General features: G+C 42.2%; 1 protein-coding gene across 2 annotated transcripts in view; it reads left to right on the top strand.

The window, feature by feature from the left end:
* The window catches only part of FANCI (FA complementation group I), a 2,406,750-nt gene that overhangs the window by 1,433,056 nt on the left and 950,073 nt on the right, over positions 1 to 23,621 (top strand). For both annotated transcript variants that reach the window (XM_044078210.1, XM_044078208.1), the window contains exon 23: positions 23,024 to 23,188. In XM_044078210.1, the coding sequence (XP_043934145.1) occupies positions 23,024 to 23,188 (165 nt within the window). The remainder of the gene's footprint in view (positions 1 to 23,023; positions 23,189 to 23,621) is intronic.

Consider the following 23,621-nt stretch of genomic DNA (forward strand, 5'->3'; position numbering starts at 1 on the left):
CCCTGAGTCATCCCTCCTTTGTTACCTATCCTTAAGGATGCCAGGAATATCATAGTGTGAAAGCATCCTGGGGTAGACTCCATGTTTATCTTTTAGGCTTACCAGAGATCCTCAAAGATTTCTCAGACTTCTGCCAAACAAGCAGTCAAAAACTGCCAGTAAGTTTGGCAAGACATTGCTGAGCTCTGCAACTTCAGTCTTTGAGGCACAAAATTATTTGTCTCACTTTTCTTGTTTCGTTATCTTTATGATGGATCAGGGACTGGAAAAGTGGCCAGGATTGCTGGTACTGTAGTCCTGGAGTCTCTGCAAAATGTGATATGGTTTCCTCAGTGGATTTTGTGTTAAATTTGTTTAATTACCTAGAACAGCCGACCTCTTGTTGACTATATATTTATAGCTGCAGCCACCAAAAAGGATGTTCCTGAGGATACCCAATCCATGCATTCTCTTAAGAAAGATTACAGGATGATGGACAGGCTTGGAAAGGGTTTTATATGTCTCTTACAATTTCAGTCAGGGGCTTAACTACTTTGCACATATGATTAGGTTTCAAAGGGGCATTGCTCAGAAAACATCAGAGGCTTTGAAACACTTGCAAGTAAGGACCTACTAGTTAAAATCCAAGGTGACAACTCTGAATATGATTTCCTCTGTCCATGTGTCTTATTCACAATGTGATGGATGGGACTGCCAGACCAGCAAGATCTGGCCTAGCCATGAGGAGACAGGCATAGCTGCACCTGATGGACTTTCTGGACCACTTCAAGGTGGCTTCCAGATATGCCCCCTTTGAAGATGCTACACTATTTGAGCAACACGTAAAGGATAGACTGCTTACATGTGAGCGTGAGGAAAAAATGCTCACTGCCATCGGGATTAAGTTCATTGCCCATCAAAGGACCTTTCAGCATAACCAGAAAAGGGCCAAGAACTTGAGGTTTCATAAGTCCTTGCAAAGACAGCAACTGGACAGAGGTTCTTGAGATATTGTAGAGTTTCATTTAGAATGCCACCCCAGGGGTGGAGGTGATAAGAACATACAGGGAAGTAGAGGAATCTTGAGAATTTCATTCATTTGACCCCTAAATATTTGCCTGACTTATTCCCCTTTGAAGGCAGTCTGGAGGCTAGGCATCATGTCATATTTGTCGGTAAGGAGAATTACATTTGGAGGATACTTTATTCCCTTTTCTATATCACCATGTATCCAGGCTTCCTGCTTCCTTCAGTGCCACAAAAAGGGAAGCATCAGCAAAAGAGGTACAAGTTCTCAACAAAAGATCAATCCATGAGGTCCCACCAGACCAGAGAGGATTCATATTTTACTCCAGGTTCTTTTTAGTGCCCAAACAAAACTAGGACCTGAGGCCGATTCTTAATCTCAGTTGGCTGAACAGTTTTGTGAGAGTCTTTCAAGATGGTCACATTGCAGTCAGTACTTTTGTTCACTTATCGACAGAGGATTAAATGTGCTGTGTAGACCCTCAAAATGTCTACCTTCACATTGATAGACCAGGCATCCAGAAGGTATTTTTGATTCCAGGTTGAAGCCAGTCTTTTTCAGTTTTGAGCCTTTACATTTGGTCTCACCACAGCCCTTGGATGTTCAGCAAATGTATGGTGCCTTTCGTGGCTCACAAGTGACTTCTAGAGGTGTGGATTTTCCCATATGTGGACGATTGCTCTTGTTAACTCCATTTATTGTGGCAAGACAGTACTTACTCCACATCTACCTGTCTTTGTGGATTATTATCTACATGGTCAAATCCAATCTGCATCAGGATATAGTTTTCATAGGTTAGTGGATGGATACCTGAAATCAAATGACAAGCTTACTAAAGAAAAGGATCTCAGCAATAACCGAAGTATCATTTTTTTGCATCAAGAAAGATTGTATGCAGCTAGGATGCTAAAGGTACTCTGCTTAATGTTTGCCTCAATTCAAATGGTTCCTTGTGCCAGTCTACACATGGGAATACTGCCATGGACTCTGGACCCAGTGGGATCAGTCCTGTCAGTCAGTGCATCACACAGATTATTAAAGGCCATCAGAAAAAGCCTACAAAGTTTCGGACAGCGTCCCCAGCACCTCTATCCTGGGAGGTGGTCCTGAAAACAGTGGAACCAAAGGAAGCCTGGCCCCTAGAAGCCACGTCTAATTTGTAATGAGTAATGAAGGTGTGGGGAGAAGCCCACATGGCCGCAGCACAAATTTCATCCAAGGATAGCCTGGAATGATAAGCTACTGAAGCGGAAACAGCCCTGGTGGAGTGAGCCTTGACGGGAAACGGTAACTCTCTGCCTGCTGACGAGTAGACGTAGGAGATGCAGTCAGAAATCCATCTGGAAATTGTAATCTTACAAACAGGGGAACCTGTTCTATTTTCTGAGAAGGGCACAAAGAGTTGGTCAGACTTACGAAGTTGTTTTGTCCTGTGTAAGTAAAAACTAAGCTGCCTGTGTACATCCAACTGATGAAAGTTAAACTCCACCTTGTTGGAAAATTGAGGAAAGAAAACTGGCAGCTCAATGGACTGAATTGAGATTAACGGCAGAGGTTACCTTCGGAAGGAAGGACGGATTAGGTTTCAAGTAAACCCTGTCCTTATGAAAGATTAAATACGGGGATTTGATGGACAACGCTTGAATCTCCGACACCCGTCTGGCTGATGTTATAGCTATTAAGAATGCAGTCTTCCAAGGCAGAAATTTTAATTCACAGGTGGCAGCTGGTTCGAAAGGTGATGAAGTCAGGGCCTGCAAAACAAAATTTCAATCCCATGGCATGATGGGTTCTGACACAGGAGGCCGAAGCAAAAAGGTGCCCCTCAAAAAGGCCTTACATAGTTTTTGAGCCATGAGAGAAGGTCCGTAAGAGGTATGAAAATTAGAAATAGCGGCCAGCTGAACCTTAATGATAGCAGGAGCAGAACCCTGCTGAAAAAGTGCGGATAAAAAATCTAAGACAGCAGGGATGGGGGCTGTGAAAGGATCCAGTCCCTTGGCCTGAGCCCAAATTGAAAATGTTTTCCACTTGCTGGAGTAAATCTTACTGGTAGAAGATATATGAGAAGAAGATAAAATGTGTACTACCTCAGGTGAAAAACGATTAAGTCTGACTAAAGATGGAAGTGGAGTAGCCAGGCTGTCAACCTGAGGGTCCGCAGGGAGGGATGAGACTGTCCCGACATGTGTGTCAGTAGGTCTTGTGCTGGGTCCAGAGTCCAAGGACTGTCCACTGCATACTGATGAAGAAAGGAGAACCAGACTTGGTGAGGCCAGTGTGGGGCAATCAGAATCATCTTGCTTCCCGAGGAAATGGTTTTCTGAATCACTGTTGGCAGCAGAGGAAACGGAGGGAAAGCATAGGGCAGACCGGGAGGCCAATCGTGGACTAGAGCGTCCCTGGGTGACTCCCCCTGTGGGGGGATCAGAGTGAAGTAGTTGCTGCACTTGGTATTGTGGGGAATAGCAAAAAGGTCGCAGCAAGGCTGACCCCACCTGTTGAAAATCTGTTACGCAACTCGGTGGTTCAGGGACCACTCGTAAGGCATCAGAATAGATCTGCTTAGCCTGTCTGCTATCACGTTTGCCTTCCCCGGAATGTGCATTGCCACTAGGAACCATCGGGAAGACACTGCCATACTCGCATGGCCTCTCTGCATAGGGGGTAAGACCTGGTTCCCCCTTGCTTGTTCAGGTACCACACCACGGACATGTCTGAGTGAATCGCAATCGTTCCTAGGGGAAGAGAGCTCCACAGTGCTTGCAGCGCCAGTAACACCACTCTCATCTCTAGAGCACTGATGTGCAGATGTACCTCGTGATCCTGCCAGGTGCCTTGGACCGTCCTGCCAAGATAATGCTCCCCTCCCATCTGGGAGGCGTCCGTGGTCACCGTGGCAACCGGAGTCATAGGAATAAAAGGATTCCCTTTGTTCAAGTTGGTGGAACGCAGCCACCAACAGAGGTCCTGTTTGCACCGATTGGTGAGTAGGATCAAATGGGACAGGGGAAGTTTCTGAAAGGACCCTTGGGCAGAGGGGAGCCACTGCAGAAGTCTCATGTGTAATCTGGCTAGGGACACTAACATAATGGTGGCTGCCATGGATCCCAGGAGCTGTAGGACCCATCTGGCCTGAACCTTCTTGAGGGGTAGCAACGTGCGAACCTGACCCTGCAACACCTCTATCCTTTCTTGAGGCAGGAACGCCCGCATATGAACGGTGTCTAGCTCTGCACCTATAAATGTGTCATGCTGCGAGGCCAACAAAGCAGACTTTACCCAGTTCAAGGTAATTCCTAGTTGATGACAAAGGGCAATGGTCTTTTCCCTGGCCTGAATGAGAAGATGCCTGGTGGGGGTGGTGAGGAGCCAGTCTTCCAGGTATGGAAACACTTGGAATCCTTGACGTTTCAGGTGAGCTGTCACCACTGCCAAACACTTGGTGAACACCCTGGGGGCTGTGGTGAGGCCAAAGGGCAGGGCACGAAACTGGAAATGACTGGCTCCCAGCCAGAAGCGTAAGTGACTCCTGGATGCCCTGTCCGTTTTGATATGGTAGTAAGCATCCTTGAGATTGATGGAGCACATTCATACTTCTTTTCCCAATAACGGAAAAATAGACTGAAGGGTGACCATTTGGAACTTGGACTTTAGAACGTAGCGATTCAGTTGGCTGAGATCCAAGATGGGTCTCGGGTCCCCTGTTTTTTCGGCACCAAAAACAGTCTTGAGTAAGTCCCTAATCCGATCTGGTCTGAGGGGATAGGTTGAATGACTCCTTTTTCCAGCAACTTTGAAATTTCTAGTGTTGCGTGATTCCTTTGACCGGGTGGAACGTCTGGGATTCTCTTGGATGGAGGAGAGTCTGACAATAAGGGGATGGAATAACTTCCGGTCACTATACAAAGCACCCATCGATCCTGAGTGATACTTGCCCAGGCTTCCGGGTACAACGAAATACGGCCCCCGACTGGCTCCAGAATAGCACAGTTGGGCAATACATCAGGGACGATGATAGGAAGACCCGCGAAAGGAATCACGGTCTCCCGAATTGCGAGGGCCTCCTCTGCCCCTAGGGCGGCGTCTCCCAGAATAGCCACCCCCTCCTCTGCCTCTGGTGAGGGACTCACCTTGACTGGCAGGGAAAGGCTTCTGTGACTTTTTGAACTACATCTTTCCTCCCCTCTGAGCCTTTAGGGTAAGGCCTAGATGGGAAGGAAAAACAGACCCTTACAGCAGACAGGGTCTTTCCCTCTTGCTCGCATCTGGTGAGGGTGTCTTTCACTTTGGTCCCAAAGAGTGAGGACCCATCAAAGGGGGCGTCAGTGAAGGAAGACTTGAAGGCCTCCGCAAAATGACACAGGCGCATCCAGGCTTGCCTCCTAAGGGCTACACCTGAGCTAGCTGCCCTGCTTGCCCCCTCGGCTGCATAAGATATGAGCCTCATGGACGAGTTGACAATCGAGCCAAGAGTAGACAACTGGACATTAACCATCTGTGTTAACGCCTCAGGTATGTTACCCGTTAGAGTATCTCCTAACTCTTTAAGGAGATCTCTCTGGAGCCGAGTAAAATGACAAAGTTCAGAGACCGAAGTGTGAAGGTTGCTGAAGAGAGGGTACACTTCCCGTTCCGATCCATACTCTTGGACTCCTTGTTAGGAGGATGGACGGAGGAAGAAGACTCTGCTACTTCCTGCTGAGTAGCCACCGCCACCACCATGGCATGCACAGAAACCCCTTTGGACAGGAACTGTTTCCCAGGGGGAGCTGAAAGAAATTTATTAGGGTGTCTTGGTACAGGTTCCACCCAGTCAGGAGTCTCCCACGCCCTTCGACAGATCAAATCTAGGAGCTCATCAAAGGGTGGAGACACCCAGGAGGCGGAGGGTTGAGCCCCAAAGGCCTTGAATACTGACTCCTCCTCAGAGGGGGTTTTGGACGACCAGCCGCCCCTCTGCCTCAAAATCTCCAGGATGTCGGAGAAAGAGACGTCATTGGAGGACGACTTGGGGGACCCCTCTGACTCTTCGAGGTTGGTATCAGAGGTGAGAGACTCATCCTGGGAGTCTATGTGCTTCCTCTTGCACAACTTCTTTCTTGGGGGCTCCTGAGGCACAGACTCTGAGGGGCCCTCAGAAAGTTGGGGACCGCTCATGGGGGTATCCCCAGACCTTGGGGCTCCATCGTCAACCGATAGGGGGACATCAGAGGCTCTTGCCGGAGTGGAATGGGATGGAATGACCGATCCGGGTGATGTCACTGAGGATCTGGCCAGTGCGCTCCTCATGGCCTCGAAGGCGGGTCCCCCTGAATCCGAGGATCGACCAACCTCCGAGGCCAAGACTGGAGCCGAAGTTCCCCGAACCGAAGCACTGAGAGGGAGGCTCGGAACCGACAAAAGTCCCGAAGTATCCCCCTCGGGCCCAACAGAGGAAACCCGGGTTCCGAACGCAGAGGACGGAACCGACATGGTAGGAGCCGACATCGGCACCGATAAAGCCTTAAGAGGTATCGGAGCCGACAGAACATCACCCGGAGCAGAACACTCTGGCTCCGAAGACAAGGAGGTGCTCAGAGGAGGAAACATGGGTGCACTCATCGGGACTGGCTCCAGAGCTGACTGGGTCGGAGCTGAAAATAATTTTGCCAAAACCGGCGACTGCAGGAGCCTCTGGACCACCCTGTCCACACCCAAATCAGAGAGTCTGGAGGATTTGGAGGAGAGAGAAGGTGACTGTGATCTCCTATCTGGAGATCCTTGTCTGACACTAGGAGACCAGCTCCGAATGGGCTCAAGCAGGACAGGAGCCGAGGCTGATTCAAGAACCACAGCTACCTCCTGCGGCCCCGAGGACAAGGGAACCGAGGAGGTAGAATCCAATTTGGTAGTCTTCTCTGGTGGCTCCGATAAAACAGATGGAGCCGGAGATCTCTTCTTAGCCTTAGAAGTCTTGGCTTTAGTCTGTGAACCAGAGGAAGAGTCCAAGGACTCCTCAAAGGAATGCTTTAGAAGACCCTTCAGTATGAGTTTTTTTCTTTCCTGTAGCACCCTAGGGCTGAAAGCGTGACAAAAGCTACAGGACTCTTGTAAATGTATAGCCCCCAGGCAGTATACACAAACGGCATGTCCATCTGTTATGGACATCTTGTAGCTGCATTTAGAACACTTCTTAAACCCGGAGGGTTTGTGTTCCTTTTGATCCTTTGACATAACAGCAAAACCACAGTACACAACACCACAGAAACAGGACTTTAGGCCAACAACGGTTAAGGCGGGAAACTACCGCTAATGACTGTTGACAAGAATCTCTGAGTTAAACGATTCTGACACACAATTAACGAGACACACACAGAAGCAAGGGACAAACGCTTTCCTCAGACAAACTACACAACGGAGGGAGGACTAGGTCCTCTAACGTAAACGGGCCTAGCCCGTAGGAACAGAGGGATACCACAAAACAAATCACTCGCACCACAAAAAATACGTCAATAATAAGAGCGATCAGCTATTAAAATAGCTTTTGTGAGGAAAAATACAATTTTCAGTGAGAAAAAGAAGTTTTAAAGCTACTTAGCCACAGCCAAGCGAGACCAGGTCCTAGCTACACGAGCGGCAAACGAGATCTGGGGTTATGAAGCAGTGCAACATGGGATACCAGGTTAGCCCAGCCAATTAGAGACTTTGTGCTAGAAAAATAAGTTGGCTGAGTCGGAGCCAATGTTCGTCTCCGAACCCGTGAGTAAGAATGTAGGCGAGATTGGACCACATAACATCCACAGATATGTCTTCAGTTGGTGGTGGTGAGCACTTCATGAATAAGAAATTACAAGGTTTGTGGGCAAATGAAGTCATTGTTATACATCAATGTACTAGACAGAGCAGTTCTCCTACCGTTGCAGGCATTTCAGGATGCATTTCCTCGAGGAGCAAGTACCATTCACTCAGACAACATGGCAGTGGTATGGTATGCCAACAAGCAAGGGGAGCCTGATCATAGCCACCTTGCAGAGAACAGTGAGGTTGTGGGAAAAGGTGTTGGCCTTGCAGCTTTTCCTAACAATAGTGCACATACCCAGTCCAGCCATTGTGATTGCAGACAAAATGATCAGATAAATACTGCTTTCTCATGAATGCTTTGGGAATGCCACAATAATTCTTTTTTGTTATGCTTTGTAAGAGACTAACCTTCACTTTCATTGTGTAACACTATCAAAAACGTGTTTGTGTGGATAAGGGAGTCATTTGCCTTTCCTCCTTACACAGGGTAACTGAAAGAATTGTAACCAGACAGTATTCTTTATTTAGATCACTTTTCCAGTAGTTGTGACTGCTGGGTTTCCCACCACGGAAGACCTGGACATCCAACCCAACTTCCAGAGTTCAGTACCCTTCCACTTCTAGCCATGATGGATCCCTTCCTCTCTGTGATGTCAGGGTATCTCCAGTATAAAACTGGTGTCCACTCATGCAGTATTAGATTTTTCTTGATGCAATTTGCAGTACATGCATCACTAGCTTGGCATGTTTTAACCTGCTGGTGAGCTCAGGAAAGATGACCACCCACTGTGGAACATGCTTATCTTTTTACAGGTATTTTCTTAAGATATTTATGTCAAGATTGTATTGATTTGCTATAGTTGACATCAGATAGATGCAGTTATAGTAGGCAGCGCCCTCAAAGACTTTCACAGCTGTTGTGTGTTTTGTTTGTGCCCAGAGCATATCATCAAGGGCTGTAGGATTTGCCAGGGTTTCATTCTTAAAACACTGAAGAGTGGATATCATTTCCTACAGAACTACTTGGAAATGAAAAAGCCAGAGTCCTTCATCTTGTCTGTTATGGTGTACTCATGTTCATCTTCAGCCGGTTACATCCATGCTAAAAAGAAACCTCTTAAGGAGAAGACAAAAAGGAACACTAATGCTGTTTCTCATTTCTGATGTCCCATTACAACTTGAGGCTTTAGGCCTTGGTGAAACAGTTTTATAGTCCCTGGACCATGTGATTTTCCTGATGCCTTGCCAAAACCCCTTTGGAGACGGTCATGCCAAGGGAATCAAGCATATCCCTCAAAGCCATTGACCAGTGTTCAGCCTTTGAACCAGTTGCTGATTCCATTAAAGACCATCGCTGAAGCATGTTTCACAATTTTTAATGGAGAGGGGAGGCTTCCCCTTATCCCATAAGGGAGAATATCACTGTCTTTGAGGTAGAAGATAGGTAATCCCATCCTGAGGCCAAGATATATTTAAGGCAGATGTCCCTGGTAAAAGGACCCAAAAGATGAAACACAAGTAACCAACCTAGGCTCCCTGCAAAAGTCTTAAGTTCCAAATGCCAGACATGTTTTTCCTGCATGCTGAATCCCAGGCTGTCCCTGAACAATGGATCACTTTTTTTATTTTATGTCAGTTTGTTAACTGGATAAGTGAGTTGGCCTACTGACCTTTTTCAGTCATGACCTGGATACAAAATGCAGTAGCAGTTACAAAAGTAGGTTAGGCATAATATAGCAGCTTAATACTCTATAAAATTAGAGACAAATGCAAGTAATAAATATACAAGTATTAGTGGGTAGTATCTTAAACATTGCTAGATGTAGCATTTGTAATACATACTTAAAAATAAGCTATTCACTGATGACCGAAAAAAATTTGTAAAGAATTGGAAAGCAAAGCATAATCAATGGAAACACCACCAAAAATAGAAATACGCACATTTTGGAGAAATATTTATGAAGACCTTGTTGAGCATGAAGATGTAGAAAGGATGGAAGAATTATAGGAACCGGTAAGAAAGTCTAATACAGGGGATGTGAAAGGAGATGACGTGACAGTAATAGAAGTCGAGGCAAAATTACAAAAAGCTCCTAAATGGAAAACTCTTGAGTACAGATGCAGTATTTAACTTCTGGCTAAAGGTATTTATAGCTTTACGCAAAGATTTAGCCCGCAGCAAAAATTAATTCTATGCTTATACCCAACAGTCACCAATCTGATTAACAAGTGGAAAAAACGATAATCCTCCCTAATAGAGAATGTGCAAGCCAGCCTAAGAACAACAGACCAGTAACTTGCCTTTCAACAGTATATAAATTATATACTGGAATTGATGAGACCGAGTTTATAGCCTTCAAGAAAAAAATCGCTCATCACAGTAGAAAGTTGTTTAGAACAAAGGATCATCTATTGCTAAATGAAATAAATAGTGAGCTGAAAAGAGGGAAGAATCTAAGTATGGTATGGAGAGATTACAAAATAAGAATTCAACAGTATTCCTCATTCATGGATAATGGAATGCTTATAGATGTGTAAGATGCACTACAAATTGATCAGTTATACTTAAGTGATTAGGAAACCGTATTAAGCTGCCTTGCAGCTAAGCCACGACAAAGGATCGATTATTTTCCCAAGGATAAAAATTCAAAGGAGGCTATTCCAGGGTGATTCTTTGTTGCCATTGCTGTTTTGTTTTGCCCTTAACCAATTAAGCTGTTTCCTTGATTGATTAGGCTGTGGTTACGGTTTATCTTCCAGAATTAAGGCATCTTGTGTACTTTTAGTAGAAGGTTTAAAATTGTATAGCTCATCAGATGAGGTTTTGAAAGCATAACTATATATATTAAAACTTTCTCATTTGTTGTAAGAATGACATTTGATTTGTGCAAAAGCAACATTTATAACAGGAAAGCTGCAGCACTACAAATATTAGTGTGGGACAGGAATGTGATATAAAGGAACTTGAACAGGAAGGAGTGTATAAATATTTGTAAACAGATGAAGGATCAGCAATAAAATATCAACAAATGAGAATACTTCAGAAGACTAAAGTTCATATTTATAACTGCCTTGACATCTATGAATAAAGTCCAGGTTATAAATCAATTTGCTGTTCCTATTCTGACTTACAGCTTTGGTGTGATTGATTGGCCCTAAACAGCTCTGAAGCAGTTAGACAAGAAAAGAAGAAACATGTTTCATGCTCTTCAAATGATATGTAAAAATCAGAGCACACCAAGATTATGCATTCCTCAGTATAAAGAAGGTGTGGGCCTCTTTGAAAGTGACCAGATGTTTATCTCTGCAGTTGTGGGACTGCATACGTATTTGCTGACCTCATTAGATCCAAACATAGTAAACATTCTAAAGCATAAAAAGAAGTCCACAATGGTGTCTTTGCTTTGCTTAGTAGAAGCATTGCACAAAGGACTGGAAATTGAAATCGAAGCACACTTAGATAAAAATCAGTCAACGGCTAGAAATGGCAAAATTCAAAACAACACAAAGATTTTGGAAAGTCTTCAAATATAGAAAACTCCTTGAATAACATTGTTGATCAAGATTTGGATAAGCAGAGGTGAACTTAAACCAAAAAGATGAAAGGCTAATAATGGCAGTCCAATGAAAAATTGGGCGAAACAGGCAAGGGCAGGTTTGTAAAACAAAACTGGAAACAGTTGCACGTTTTGATGCTGGGTGTGTTATTCTAATGGCCAAGAGTCTGTATACTGCAAGGCACAATAATGTGACAAGAATGTTGTATTAGAAATTATGCCAACACTATAATATAGCAGTAGATGTGAAGCATTGAAAACATGAAACACAAAGCATTATCAACAGTGATGAAGTTTGGATCACATGGGATCACTCAGTTCCATCAGCTGAGAAAACAGATGCAAGAAAAAAAGACATAAGTAGCTTTCATCATTGAAATTATTTCACTTAATTGTAGTGTTTTGCATACTGAGAGACAGTGTCATAAAATACCTTAAAACTGCAACAAGCAAAAACAAGAGAAATGTGTTAGAAAGCTGTTCTGACAGTTCCAGTAGTTGTAGTAGTAGTAAGGGCAATAGGACTGAAGAAAAAATTATATTCATATTTAAATATGTTATGTATACATGTAATCCCATATGAACTGCAGAAAGAGACAATTCTGTGTACATAAGAGAAGAGCACTTTTGGCTAACATCAAAGACTGGAGCAGTGCTTATTTCTAGAAGTCTAATTCCACCCTGTCTTATGAGAGGGGTCCAGTCTCGTCTTAGTTCTGGAAACACAAAAATTTTAGTAGAAGTTAAAAAAAGAGGCATTCCATTCGGCGGATTTATATTCCTCTAGTTCAGAGTAGTAAGGCTTAGTTTTAGTAATTATGAGAATTAATGACGGTCAAGAAAGCAGACACATTTAGCTTTATTATCTAGATGCTGCTTAAAAAAAATTTTGAATGCATCAAATGTCTTGTGCGTTTTTATATCAGTAGGTAGTTATTGCAGAGAAAAGTCTTTCTCCAACAGCAAGTTTAAGTTTTGGTTATACGATTGATTCAAATACTCGAAGTAAACTGTATTGTCATTTTGGACCACACTCGTGTAGCCTTAACGAATTTTCATGCATCAGCTCCTTCTTGATATTATAAACATAAAGTACAACAAAAAATACAAGTAAAAGAATGAACACAACTAACATGTACAATCCTACTCCCAGTACCTGTGCAGAAGAGCAGAAAAATTCCAACACTTGAATACTGAAAAAGTTTACCCTCCTCTAAGTTATAATAACCGCCCCATTTAAATAAGAAGTTACAGATTGCCAGTGTGTCAAATCACCACTGCAAACCAATATGTGACATGGCTATCCCACCTCTGGGCCAGTAATCAAGGAGCCTCAGTTCTCACCATTGGCACCTGTGGAGGGATGGTTACCATGACGATAACAGGTACACACAAAGTATTTCCAGATGCAGTTCTCTGCATCAAGTGCAATTTCCCTTAAGAGCACACAGAGACTACAGTCAGTGTGGGGCTAGTTTCTCCCTCTTTCTCCAGGTCCCCAGTAAGACTCCCCACTGGCACAGCTATAGAGTTGAGATTTCCGCTGAGTGTCCAAGCCAAGGCCTCCAGCTCCCTCTCAGTCCAACCAGTGCTTCATGTCCTTGCCCAAGTAGCTAACACGCGCCCATTCTTTGAGATTTGATTTACACACACACACACACACACACACACACACCTGGGAAAGGCTGGCACAGGTTTACTAACTATGCCCTCTTCTGCCCAGACTGTAAAGTAATTACAACTGCCACCAAACACTCCTGCCAGCTACCTTACGGCTCTTCCAAGGGTACCCAGTTTTACTGAGTGAAATTAATGTTAATACAAATGGTAGTTTGACCAACAGCAAGGCTATTCAGAGTGGCTCACAGTGTCACCAAATATGCACATACTCTCAAAACTTAAATATCTCTACAAAGATCAGTCACGATGAAAGTTTTAGATACATTTAATAGAAAATAGTAAGAGAACAAGAAAATACTAAGTATATATTGACAGTGACAGAGATTAAAATCACAGGAAATAATTAAAAGTACATTGAAGGAAAGTATCATACAAATAAAGAAAAACAATATCTAAATTAAGCTTCACTATATTCCTGACTGAATCCAAGAGAATTATAGTATTCTCTAGTAACTTACTAGAGCAAAGCAGATGATGTGGTGAATGGTTCTTTTTGTTGTTGTCAGGTCCAAGACAGAATGCAGAATGCTCCATCTCACTAAGAGACTTCTCAAAATAATGTCTAAAATTTTACTGCTGGGATAGCTTGCAGAATGACATCATTTCTGGTCATCTAGTTCTCATGCAAACCTCCATTGCTGGCAGCTGGCAGTATTTTGCACATACCCATAAAAATACACACACAAGGGCTTCTGCTGAGATGTTTGGCAAGTGCTGGAAGTCATAAACAATTGCTTTCCTCCATGCTTTCAGAATAAGAATTAGTTCACCCCCAAGACATTACAGAAAACTTCGTAGTACAGACTTTGTGTCTCTGGCTGCCTTGAAACCTGTGAGATGGTATCTTTTTGGCCTAGCCTATAAAGTGATTTAAATTCAGATATTTTTCTAAAGTTTGCTAGACTGAGGTTAACCCTCCAGTTTCCTCTGTTAAAACATGAACATTTAAACAGTTGCATTTGTGCATGCACGTTCTCGTTCGCTCCAGTAGAGTACACTGTGGATGAATTTCAAACATAAGCACTTTAGAAATACCTTTTCTACACAAACATCTGTGCAAATAAGTTTGATATACACACGACATACAGTTCAAATATATTTGTAACATATCATCTTATATAAATCATGTTGATATTCACAAATGACATATAATTATTTACAGAATTCCAGCTAGCTGTGCTGGCAGTAACTTCTTATGTCACACTTCTCCCCCCTTTGCAGACTCAAACTAGTTTTTCAAGTGCCTCTTGAGAAGAGTTGCTTGAGAGGGATAAGCCTATCTGGGAATACTTTACCACATGCCCTGTCTTGAGATCCCAGCTGCCTTTGCATTGCTGACCACATTACAGTGTTACACTGTCATGTCATATGCCTGCAACCCCTAGGCTCCAGCATAGTAACTTGGGATCTGGCTGGCTGGCTCTCTGTAGCCATAGATCCCTCTCAGATTCCTCCTGCCTTCTACTGCAGATACTTAGTACCGGGGCTTCCCTATCATGGTAAGGTTTCATGGTGTTAATATGGTGCAGTTTTTGCCTCTGCCTCCTGCCTAGCGGTTTTACCATGTAGTTAACATCGCTGACTTTCCTTACCACTTTGAAAGGTCCCTTCCAAGCTACCTGCAGCTATTGTGTCTGACAGGAATGAGAACCATAACCTGCTGCCCCACAGCATGCTCTCTGGCTCAAGCATTCCTGTCATACCAGACATTTTTTCTGCTTTTGGGCGTGATCCTTGTCCTGAGGTTTAGGTCATATGCCACAACAGACTCCTTGTGGGATTCACACACGCCCTCCCACTCATTGCGAATCAAATCTAGAGGTCCCCTCACCCTACGCCCATACACCAACTCAAAAGATGTGAAACCTGTGGATTCCTAGGGCACCTGCCTTTAAGCAAACAAATTTGGCAAATATATGCCCCACTCTCTTACACTGGTCTGCAAATGCCTATAGCCTGGTCTTTAGTGTAGAGTTTAACCTCTCCACCAGACCATTAGTTTGGGAGTGGAAGGGGTGGTCTTTAGGTGCTTCACCCCACAGTGCTTCCACAGACAAGCCAGCAGGCCTGACATGAAATTGGCACCTCTGTCAGTCAGTATTTGTTTTGGGAAACCCTACCCTGCTGAAAATCTCTAACAAAATATTTACCAACTTTTGTGCCTTAATGGAGGACAAAGCAACCACCTCAGGATATCTGGTAGCATAATCTACTACCACTAGGATATACTTCTTCCCTGTGGAACTTGGAGTACTCAGAGGCCCCACAGTATCCATAGCTACCCTCTGAAATAGCTCCTTAATCACAGGCAAAGGCATCAAAGGAGCTTTTACCTTGTCTCCGCCTTGCCTACCTTTTTGGCACTGCTCACAGGTCCTGCAGTACCCTGTTACATCCCTGGAAATCCCAAGCCAGTAAAAGTTCTGCATCATACGTCTCTTGGTATGCTTTATGCCCATATGACCTGCAAAGGGAATGTCATGGGTTATGGCTAGAAGTGCCAGACGTTAGGCTCTGGGCACTACCAACTGCTGTATTACTTCACCTTCTAGCCCTCTCTCAGGGTCCACTCTCTATGCTGTAATCCTTTGTTCCAGTGTACTGATCCCTCTTTTCCTTGATAATCAGGCGCCTCCCTAGCTACCTCCCTCAATCCTTGCAATGTAGGGTCTGAGAGCCGAGCCTGTCTCAACTTTCTCTTTGTAACCCTTCCCAGCTCCCCTTCCAAAGGAAGTCTGATATCCGCTGACAATGCTGACAGCTTGGGTGCTACTACTCACCTCTGCCCTTGCAGTCACTCTGCCCAAGGGAACATCAGTACTCACCAGTAGCTCACCTTCAGTCTCACTGCTACAGGGTAGCTCCCTATCTGAAGTAACCACCTCACCGGTCCTGGCTTCAAGTGTGCAATCTGTCTGGGTCCCCCCAGGTTACCAGACTCACATGCCTGTCTCCAAGCCTGACTGCATGTAACTGCATGAACACAAGGTAGTGCATTACCAAAATCATTCCCTATCAGGACATCCGCAGGGATATCCTCAAATACACCTGCTTGCTTCATGTTCCACCCTCCCAGTCAAGGTGAACCCTAGCCAAAGGTATTTGGAATGGGGTCCCTACTAAAGCCTGGAGTAGACTGCCCAAGCAAATAATGCTCCTGTTTAACCAGTGTAGGCTTCACAATGGTTAGGTCAGAGGATGCGTCTTTCTGTCTGTGCATAACCAAGTAGCTGTGGTCTTTTATTTAAAGTACTCTTAAGAAGTTGGCAGTAGCCTAGTGTTATAATTGTGTATAAGGATATCAAATAAAAAAGTAGCCCTGTGAAGTTCATAAATGCTGTATAAGGCCTGCAGCCATGTATAGATCCTACATAGCCTAGAGGTGTTGTCTCCCCCTCCCCTGAATAAAGTAGGAGGGAGCACTGCCTTTTAAAAAAAAAAAAAAAGTTATAAGCAGATGCTTCTGATGGTGGGAGGTGAGGGTGAAAAAGACCTGGAGCACATTTTACAGATGTCTGTCTCTTAAGATATGATATTGGCACATAAGGTAGTATTTCCTCTGCTTCTTCCAGAGAAAATCTAATTTAGAGAAACTTAGGCAGAATGAAAGTGTGCTTCAAATGTGAGGCAAAGAAGTCATCATCAGAGAATCCCAAAAGATGGTTTGATTTACAGGTCTTGGATTCCCTAAACGGTTCCTATTGCTTCTGTTTTTGGGTCTCTGGAAGATGGCTTTCTTGCAGAGTCCAATAAATCAGGCACCAAACCCCCTTGCCCGTAAGAACTCATATAGTTTTTTTTACAGGGTCCAAGACTCGTATGAATGCCTTTATAGGAATCATGTGGTGGATCCATCTGTTTTGTCTGTGGATCCATTAAAGGGGTCCAAATTTGTTCCTGCTGCCAAATGACAAGGAAAGTAGAGAGCTGGACTGATATGGGAAGAAGGTCTACATAGCTGCCATTCTGTCCTTCAGAGCCGTTAATTGTCAGACACTTGCCTTTACTGGTAGCATAAAGATTTAAAGCTCTGACTACAACCCAGGCAGCCTGAGTTTGGTAAGAGGATTAGGTGTTTGAAAGCACAGGGACGGAGGATAGGTGTGTCTATCCTGAGCGATGGGATGTGGGTGAAGGGATGATGATTCTTGCCTGGCTTCTGCCAAGTCTCCAATGATAAGGGCCTGCTGGAATGCAGAAGCTTGTAATACAGTTTGGGGGGAGGGCAAGTCAAAAAGATATGAACATAGCCACCCAGTTCATTGACATTATGCCCTGTCAGCACAGGTGGAGGAAAACACATATATGGACTGAGGGGGCATGGGTAATCCTTTGGGTGCTGCAAGTGCTCATGCTCACAGTTGGGGAAAAATTAGGTTCATAAATGAAAATGCTTTCATTGCCTGGATGCTGTTGAGAGCACAAGGCACTGCCATAGCTGCCTGGATGATGGCCCTTGTAAGACTTGATGGTCTGCAGACATGAGGGCAAAAATTATGAAATTAAAAAAATAGACAAAATTGACTAATGACCAAATTGCTCTTTTAGGTCAACTGAGAGAAAAGCTAAGGCAGGTGCTTGAGAGGGGAATTGATGGATCTTGTCCAAACTGCTAATCAGGTCACAACACAGACTATTAAACTGTGATTATGATGTTGTAGCTGCAGCATCCAGGGATGCAACTGTGGATTCTATCATTAGATGTGACTACTGGCCTGAGGCTACAACCTGTCCTGTAGGATATTGAAGTGCAGTTCCTCAATGTACCTATAGACAATGAGCTACACTTTGGGAAGTCCTACAAGTGAAATTTTCAGAAAAATTGAGGTAACGGGCAGCATTGTGCAGCATATTAAATAACTATTCTTTTTTCCCTGCACTAAGGTATAATATAAGCTACCGTCTAAACTGTGAAAATGGAATGGGATGCGAGTTTTTTTTTAACACAGTTTTTGCCGTGTTGTTATCGTGTCTGTATTGGTTTGCCGAAAGTAATTTTCAGCGAACACCTCTTCGTTGACCCATATTCATCAAAAATCACTTCAACGATTTGCTGAATTTTCCAAGGACAATGGAACCTGCAACTAACTAAATCAAGCCCACCCAAGTGGGAGGCTTTGGCCCCCACACCACCCCAACTATATATACCAACTCCAAGATCTTACTATAGTGGGGAAAAGGGCAAAGTTGTGTAGGTGGCAGACTATTTCATTGCCCTAGGAAAATTCAGTGAATCGCAGAAGTGATTTTTGCTGAATACTGGTCAAAGGAGAGGTGTTTGATGAAAATAACTTTGTTGAACTAATATAGACCTGTTATTATCAGCTAATTTACACTTCTCTGACTCTCTGTTAACAGCTGCTAGTGCAAGTCAGCACTTTCCTTTCATAGTTAACACTGGTAGCCCATGCATCTCTACAAACTTTTTAAGTTATTCCCAGTCTTCTCTTTCGGCTTTTCAAAGTAGGGATCACCACAGCAGATCACCAGTCTGACAATTGATTGGCAGTGGTGTTTTTACAGTTTTGAGTTTCCTGCCTGGCGCCCAACCTTCACAGAAGGCATGCACATAAACACACACCCCTACCTGCATGTCTTTAAAACTCACTCGACCACAGAGAGGACATGCAGATTCCTCACATTCCTGGTAATTGTTTCAAAGTCCCTGGTGTAGTGTTCCTCTGTGGGTCATTGCTGTTCAAAAATGAGCCTGCTGATTGGACAGCCCAACCAGTGTGACCATTGTAAATAGAGTATATACCAACAGAAAAAAGTCTTGCTGCTAAGTACCATTGAACATCTAGACTTTTCTATTAGAATATGCTATGGAGGGACAGTGCAAAACAGAAGAAAAATAAGTACATTCTCAAAAATAAAATAAAGTAAAAAAAAAAAACAGAAAGGTACCTGATTTTTGCTTCTATTTTTTTGCTGTCCCTCCTTAAATACCGGTAAACTCTTGCACCTCTTAACTATCCAGATCTTTGCAAGAATGTCCAGAGTTTAGCCACCTAGTTTTACTCTTTTTTCACACAAACCAACAATGGAGATTATTTTTTCTCTGTTGCTAAAGTTCAACAACAGCAATAACAAAAACAATGGAGATTCTCTTTTTTTTCTCCATTGCTTCTGTTCAACAGCACTGATGTATTGTGCAAGCATGGAAACGTTATTCCAGTAAGCATATGCAGTATATCAGAAAACACAGCAGAACTGGAAATGATGAGTAGGAACACTACTGTGCTGTTAAACAAATATTTTATTTAAAAAAAGGTAAGAAATGTCTTTCTTAAATAATATTGTATAATAGCAATAATCTATAAGTGGTTGTGGGTATATCAGGATTTACACACAGTTGGCTTTGTTTAATCACCTGGGGTTTGCCCTTGGATCAAGCCATGCCATCTATGGATAAATCTCGATATACCCACACCCACTTGTGGGCTATTGCTTAACTATACTGTATATTGCTTAATTATACTGTACCTTATACGCTTCATTTAGGAGACAGTGTTAAGACCCTTTATGATTAATGTTGCACCTGCATAGTTCTCATTTCCAAGTAAAGGCTATAATTAGCTTTGCAGATGCATGAAAGAATTCTTGTAAATTTCACTCCGAATACACTGCTCAGCCCTTCTATGATTAATGACCTGCACCTGTAGGCTTCTTGTTTCCCTCTGTAAGCCTTTGCTAATAGAAAAAATAGCTAATGACTTCACAAGTACAAGAATGTATTAGCATTTTCCATGCCTTTCATAAGTTTATCTAATTTTTCAAGCTTATTTGCTTATAAAGCCTAATCTTTATCTTAAACCAAGGATATTATTCTAGATATACACGTATATAAAACGGAGAAGTTATCTTAGTACTACCTATATCGTGTTCAGTACAGTTTTACATTCCCACCTTAACAGCCTAAGAGTACAGCATTATAACTTTCTCCTGTATATCCTTTCTTACTTAAAGCCTGGGTACCTTATAACTAATAAAAAGTACTTTCTGCTTTAACATATACAGCAGTCATCGATTAAACACCCCCTACCTCACATTTAAAATACCCTGACTGCTTTACTGTATGTTTTTTTTTTACATAAATATCAGTAAGAGCAAAAGCTGTTTTACTTGCATTCACTTCAGTCCATCTAGTGTTTTTTAAACATTAATGACACAAAATGGGGTATTTGCTTTACAGTCTGCTAACCAATTTAAAGCAACCAACAAAATTCCAGTCTTTCTTTAGCTACTTCTTGAAAAGCCACATTTCACGTTTGTTCCTATATTTAATACAGTTGATGTTTTATGGTCTCCCATTTATTCATTAATTTCACAATGTTGTCTTTCTTCTTGATCCTCTCCATCTCCCAATACTGGACTCTAGTTCAAGTCCAAGGTACTCCTTGTTTTCGTGGGCAGTGCTTGTGTGTTTTTCTGTCACTCAAGCACTTTCCTTTGCAACAACTGAAAAAAAAATTCAACTGCTAAAGTCTCTGTGTGGGCTTTGTTACTTTAAGAAGAATGAGGAGTAGAGGCACTTTCTGCTTGCTGGCTCACTGTTTCTTGGCAGAACTGTACTTCCTCACTAGCCAGTTTTGTGTCCAAATGCCTTTGTTCGTGAAGGAAAAAATTTTGAAAAAAGCTGGATACAACAGCTTGAATCTCACACCTGCTTCTCAACACTTCCCAACTGCTGAGCTAAATGTTCTTCTCTTCTTCCTGGTGTACAGTATATAATAATTTTCTAAAACATTCTGCTGTAATAATTTTTAAATACTTTTCCCTTCTGCCATAATTTTGTTATGAATAATTTTCTGCTAGTATGATTGCATCTTTACTAATACAAGACTTGGCTGCTATCTCGTGGCAAGATTTGGAGCATACATACAATGTACCCTTTCAATTAACAAATTCTGTTATGGAACACAATCCAATTGCTTATTTGTTAATTCATAAAAGTAATGCAGTCTGTTCCTTCCAGATTCTTTGGTAGAAACAAAAAAAAAATCAAGTTTTCTCTGCATCCTTCTTCTAATTTTACTATTTTATAAAACAGCTCTTCTTGAGAAGCCTCATGTCTGTTCAGCCTGTTTTTTTCTCCTACACTTGGGATTGTAAGATATATATTTTTTACAGGAAAAAAAAACTTTGCTATGAGGGATACAGCTTGTGTGTGGCTTCCCCTAGATAGTTGAATATGAATGGCACATTTTCATATTTGCAGTTAAGAAATTTTCCATTTCCTTCATTCAGTGAGTGAAAGTAGTCCTAGTAAAGCACTGCAACATAATTACAAGACTTTGGACTGTAACATATTTGTACATTGGAAAAAATGTGCTGACTCCCTGTGTTTGGTGATCTTTAGACCTTCATTTACATGTTGAGCATTTGAACAGAAGTTCATATAGACACAATTAAATACTAAAACATTACTGAAACTTGGCTTTTTAAAATGGAAAACAGAAAAAAAAGTTATTAGACACTTTGACCAGCAGGGAAGATGTAATGAAGATTGAAATTTGGCATCTGTGTTTCTTCTATCAGAGATGGCTCAACGTATAGAAATTGCTGAAAAGTGTTTTAATTGAATCTCCTTGGAGGATGGGCCATTGCAATAAAAATATATACCTGCTGTATAAGATAATCCAAAGAAGGAGTAAACATGCTTTTATCATCTGTAGCCTGATGGAGTTTGAGACAATACAGCATCTTACTGTGATGACTTCTACATATACAAATATTGTTGTCTTTATAGTTTGCAGATCACATATCAAAGCATTTTCCCTGTTCGGATCCAAGAAGATAAAATAGATGACAGCCTGTGGCTAGTGGACAACCTTGCCTTATACATGCTGCATTGGTGATTCAATACCTTCTTTATTTTGTGTAAGGCATATCCTGTTTCATTTCATCTTAAAATCTTAGCTTGGTACTCTGCCTGACATAATTAACTTTCGCTGGTATAGACCGAGATCTTTGATGTAATTGATGCAGCATTGCATAGGACCTACTCTTCTATAGAGAGCTTCATACCTGATGTCATCTTGTGTTTTTATCTTCTAGGTGAGGTGGAATATGTAGTGGTACTGTCCTTCACACTCTGAATTGTACTTTGAGCTTAGGTACATTTGAATCATCCCCAGTCCCCGATGCATCTGGTACTTAATATTCACAAAGGAAGTGTGTGCAGTTTCTTGGTATTTTCATTCTAGGGTTACATTTCTTTAATCTTAGGTTGATAATTTGATCCTGATATCTGCCTTTGCAGAGAAGAAACTGGATATTTTGCTTAGAATAACCTAAGGAGTATGTGGCCTGCACAGTAACACTGCTGCAGTATAGACTACAGGACTGTTTTGCATAGTGCAGCTGTAAAAGCAAAAAAATGTGATTACATTTTTTTATTCACACGTAACATTCAGGCAGAATGTTCATTAATTTCTTAAGTCTGCTTTGTGTGGTTCAGGTGCACAGGAACTTTCATGGCAAGCATGGGGCATAATGCCTGAATCACTTTCATATGGGATGCCATTCCACTTCATTACTCACAGACTTCCTACATGCACACTTGAACTCAAGTTGGAGTATGGGCAGTTTACTTCTTCATATGCCTGTGGGATGTGGGAGGAAGATAGATGCTCCAGTACAACTTATGCATATAAAGGGAGGGCATGCAAATATCATACATAAGATACTGTAGCCAGAAATGGAACCATAAAGCCGAGCACTGTAAGGCAATCTGTTATACTCTGCCCAAGCATATATGTGTGTGTTTTTTTTTTTTCATTTTGTTTTTTGATTTGACAGTGTAACTTCTATTAAGACGAGCATCACTTTTATGCTTTTGAGTCATTCTCCAAATGTCCTTTTTAAATATATGTTGCTGGTAAATTTGTGTGTCTCTTCAAAAATCATAATTTGCACCTGTTGATGGAGCTGCTGGTTTACTTTACTACTGAGTCTGAAGTTTTTCTTTCTGCTTTGTGTTTTTTTTAAACAGCAAAAACAGATTTGAAGATGTTTTAGGACTGTTCAACTGCTACCATAAGCTGTCTGAAATCCTGAAGGACAAGTTGGGGAAAGGCAAGTCCTCTGCTAACACAAAGATGTCCAGAAGTCTGCTTTCACTGAGATTTGTCTCCCATCTTCTTACTGCATTATTTCGGTATGCAGCACTGATATCTGGTACTTTGTTATGTTGTGTATTTTCATACCTACAATGGATATGCAGATTCTTATTTATTTACCACCTTTCTCTGTCCCCCTAAGCCACTTTTGTCATTTTTTTTAGTGTTGGTGGTATAGTTCAAACATTCCATAAGTTACTAATTTATTAACGCTTAGGCCTTTCTGTAATAGAATTCAGTTGTTCTTAAGACTTTTTTGATACAGAAAATAGCACCGGTCATTCCTTTTTTGTTGATTCAAGCTGATTTGTGGAAAGCCTAGGAACTGTAAAATCTTAGTTCTTAGGAAAAATAGTTCTGAATACTAGTTTGAGCATAAAAAGTAGAGGTATTTCACCATTTTAATAAGGGGATTAATTTCATCACCAATGGACAGAGTTTGTCTGTTATCCATCTCTACTTCAATATATT

This window comes from Protopterus annectens, chromosome 7.part0 (genome assembly GCF_019279795.1).
Source record: "Protopterus annectens isolate FY-2018-M chromosome 7.part0, PAN1.0, whole genome shotgun sequence".
NCBI lineage: Eukaryota > Metazoa > Chordata > Ceratodontiformes > Protopteridae > Protopterus > Protopterus annectens.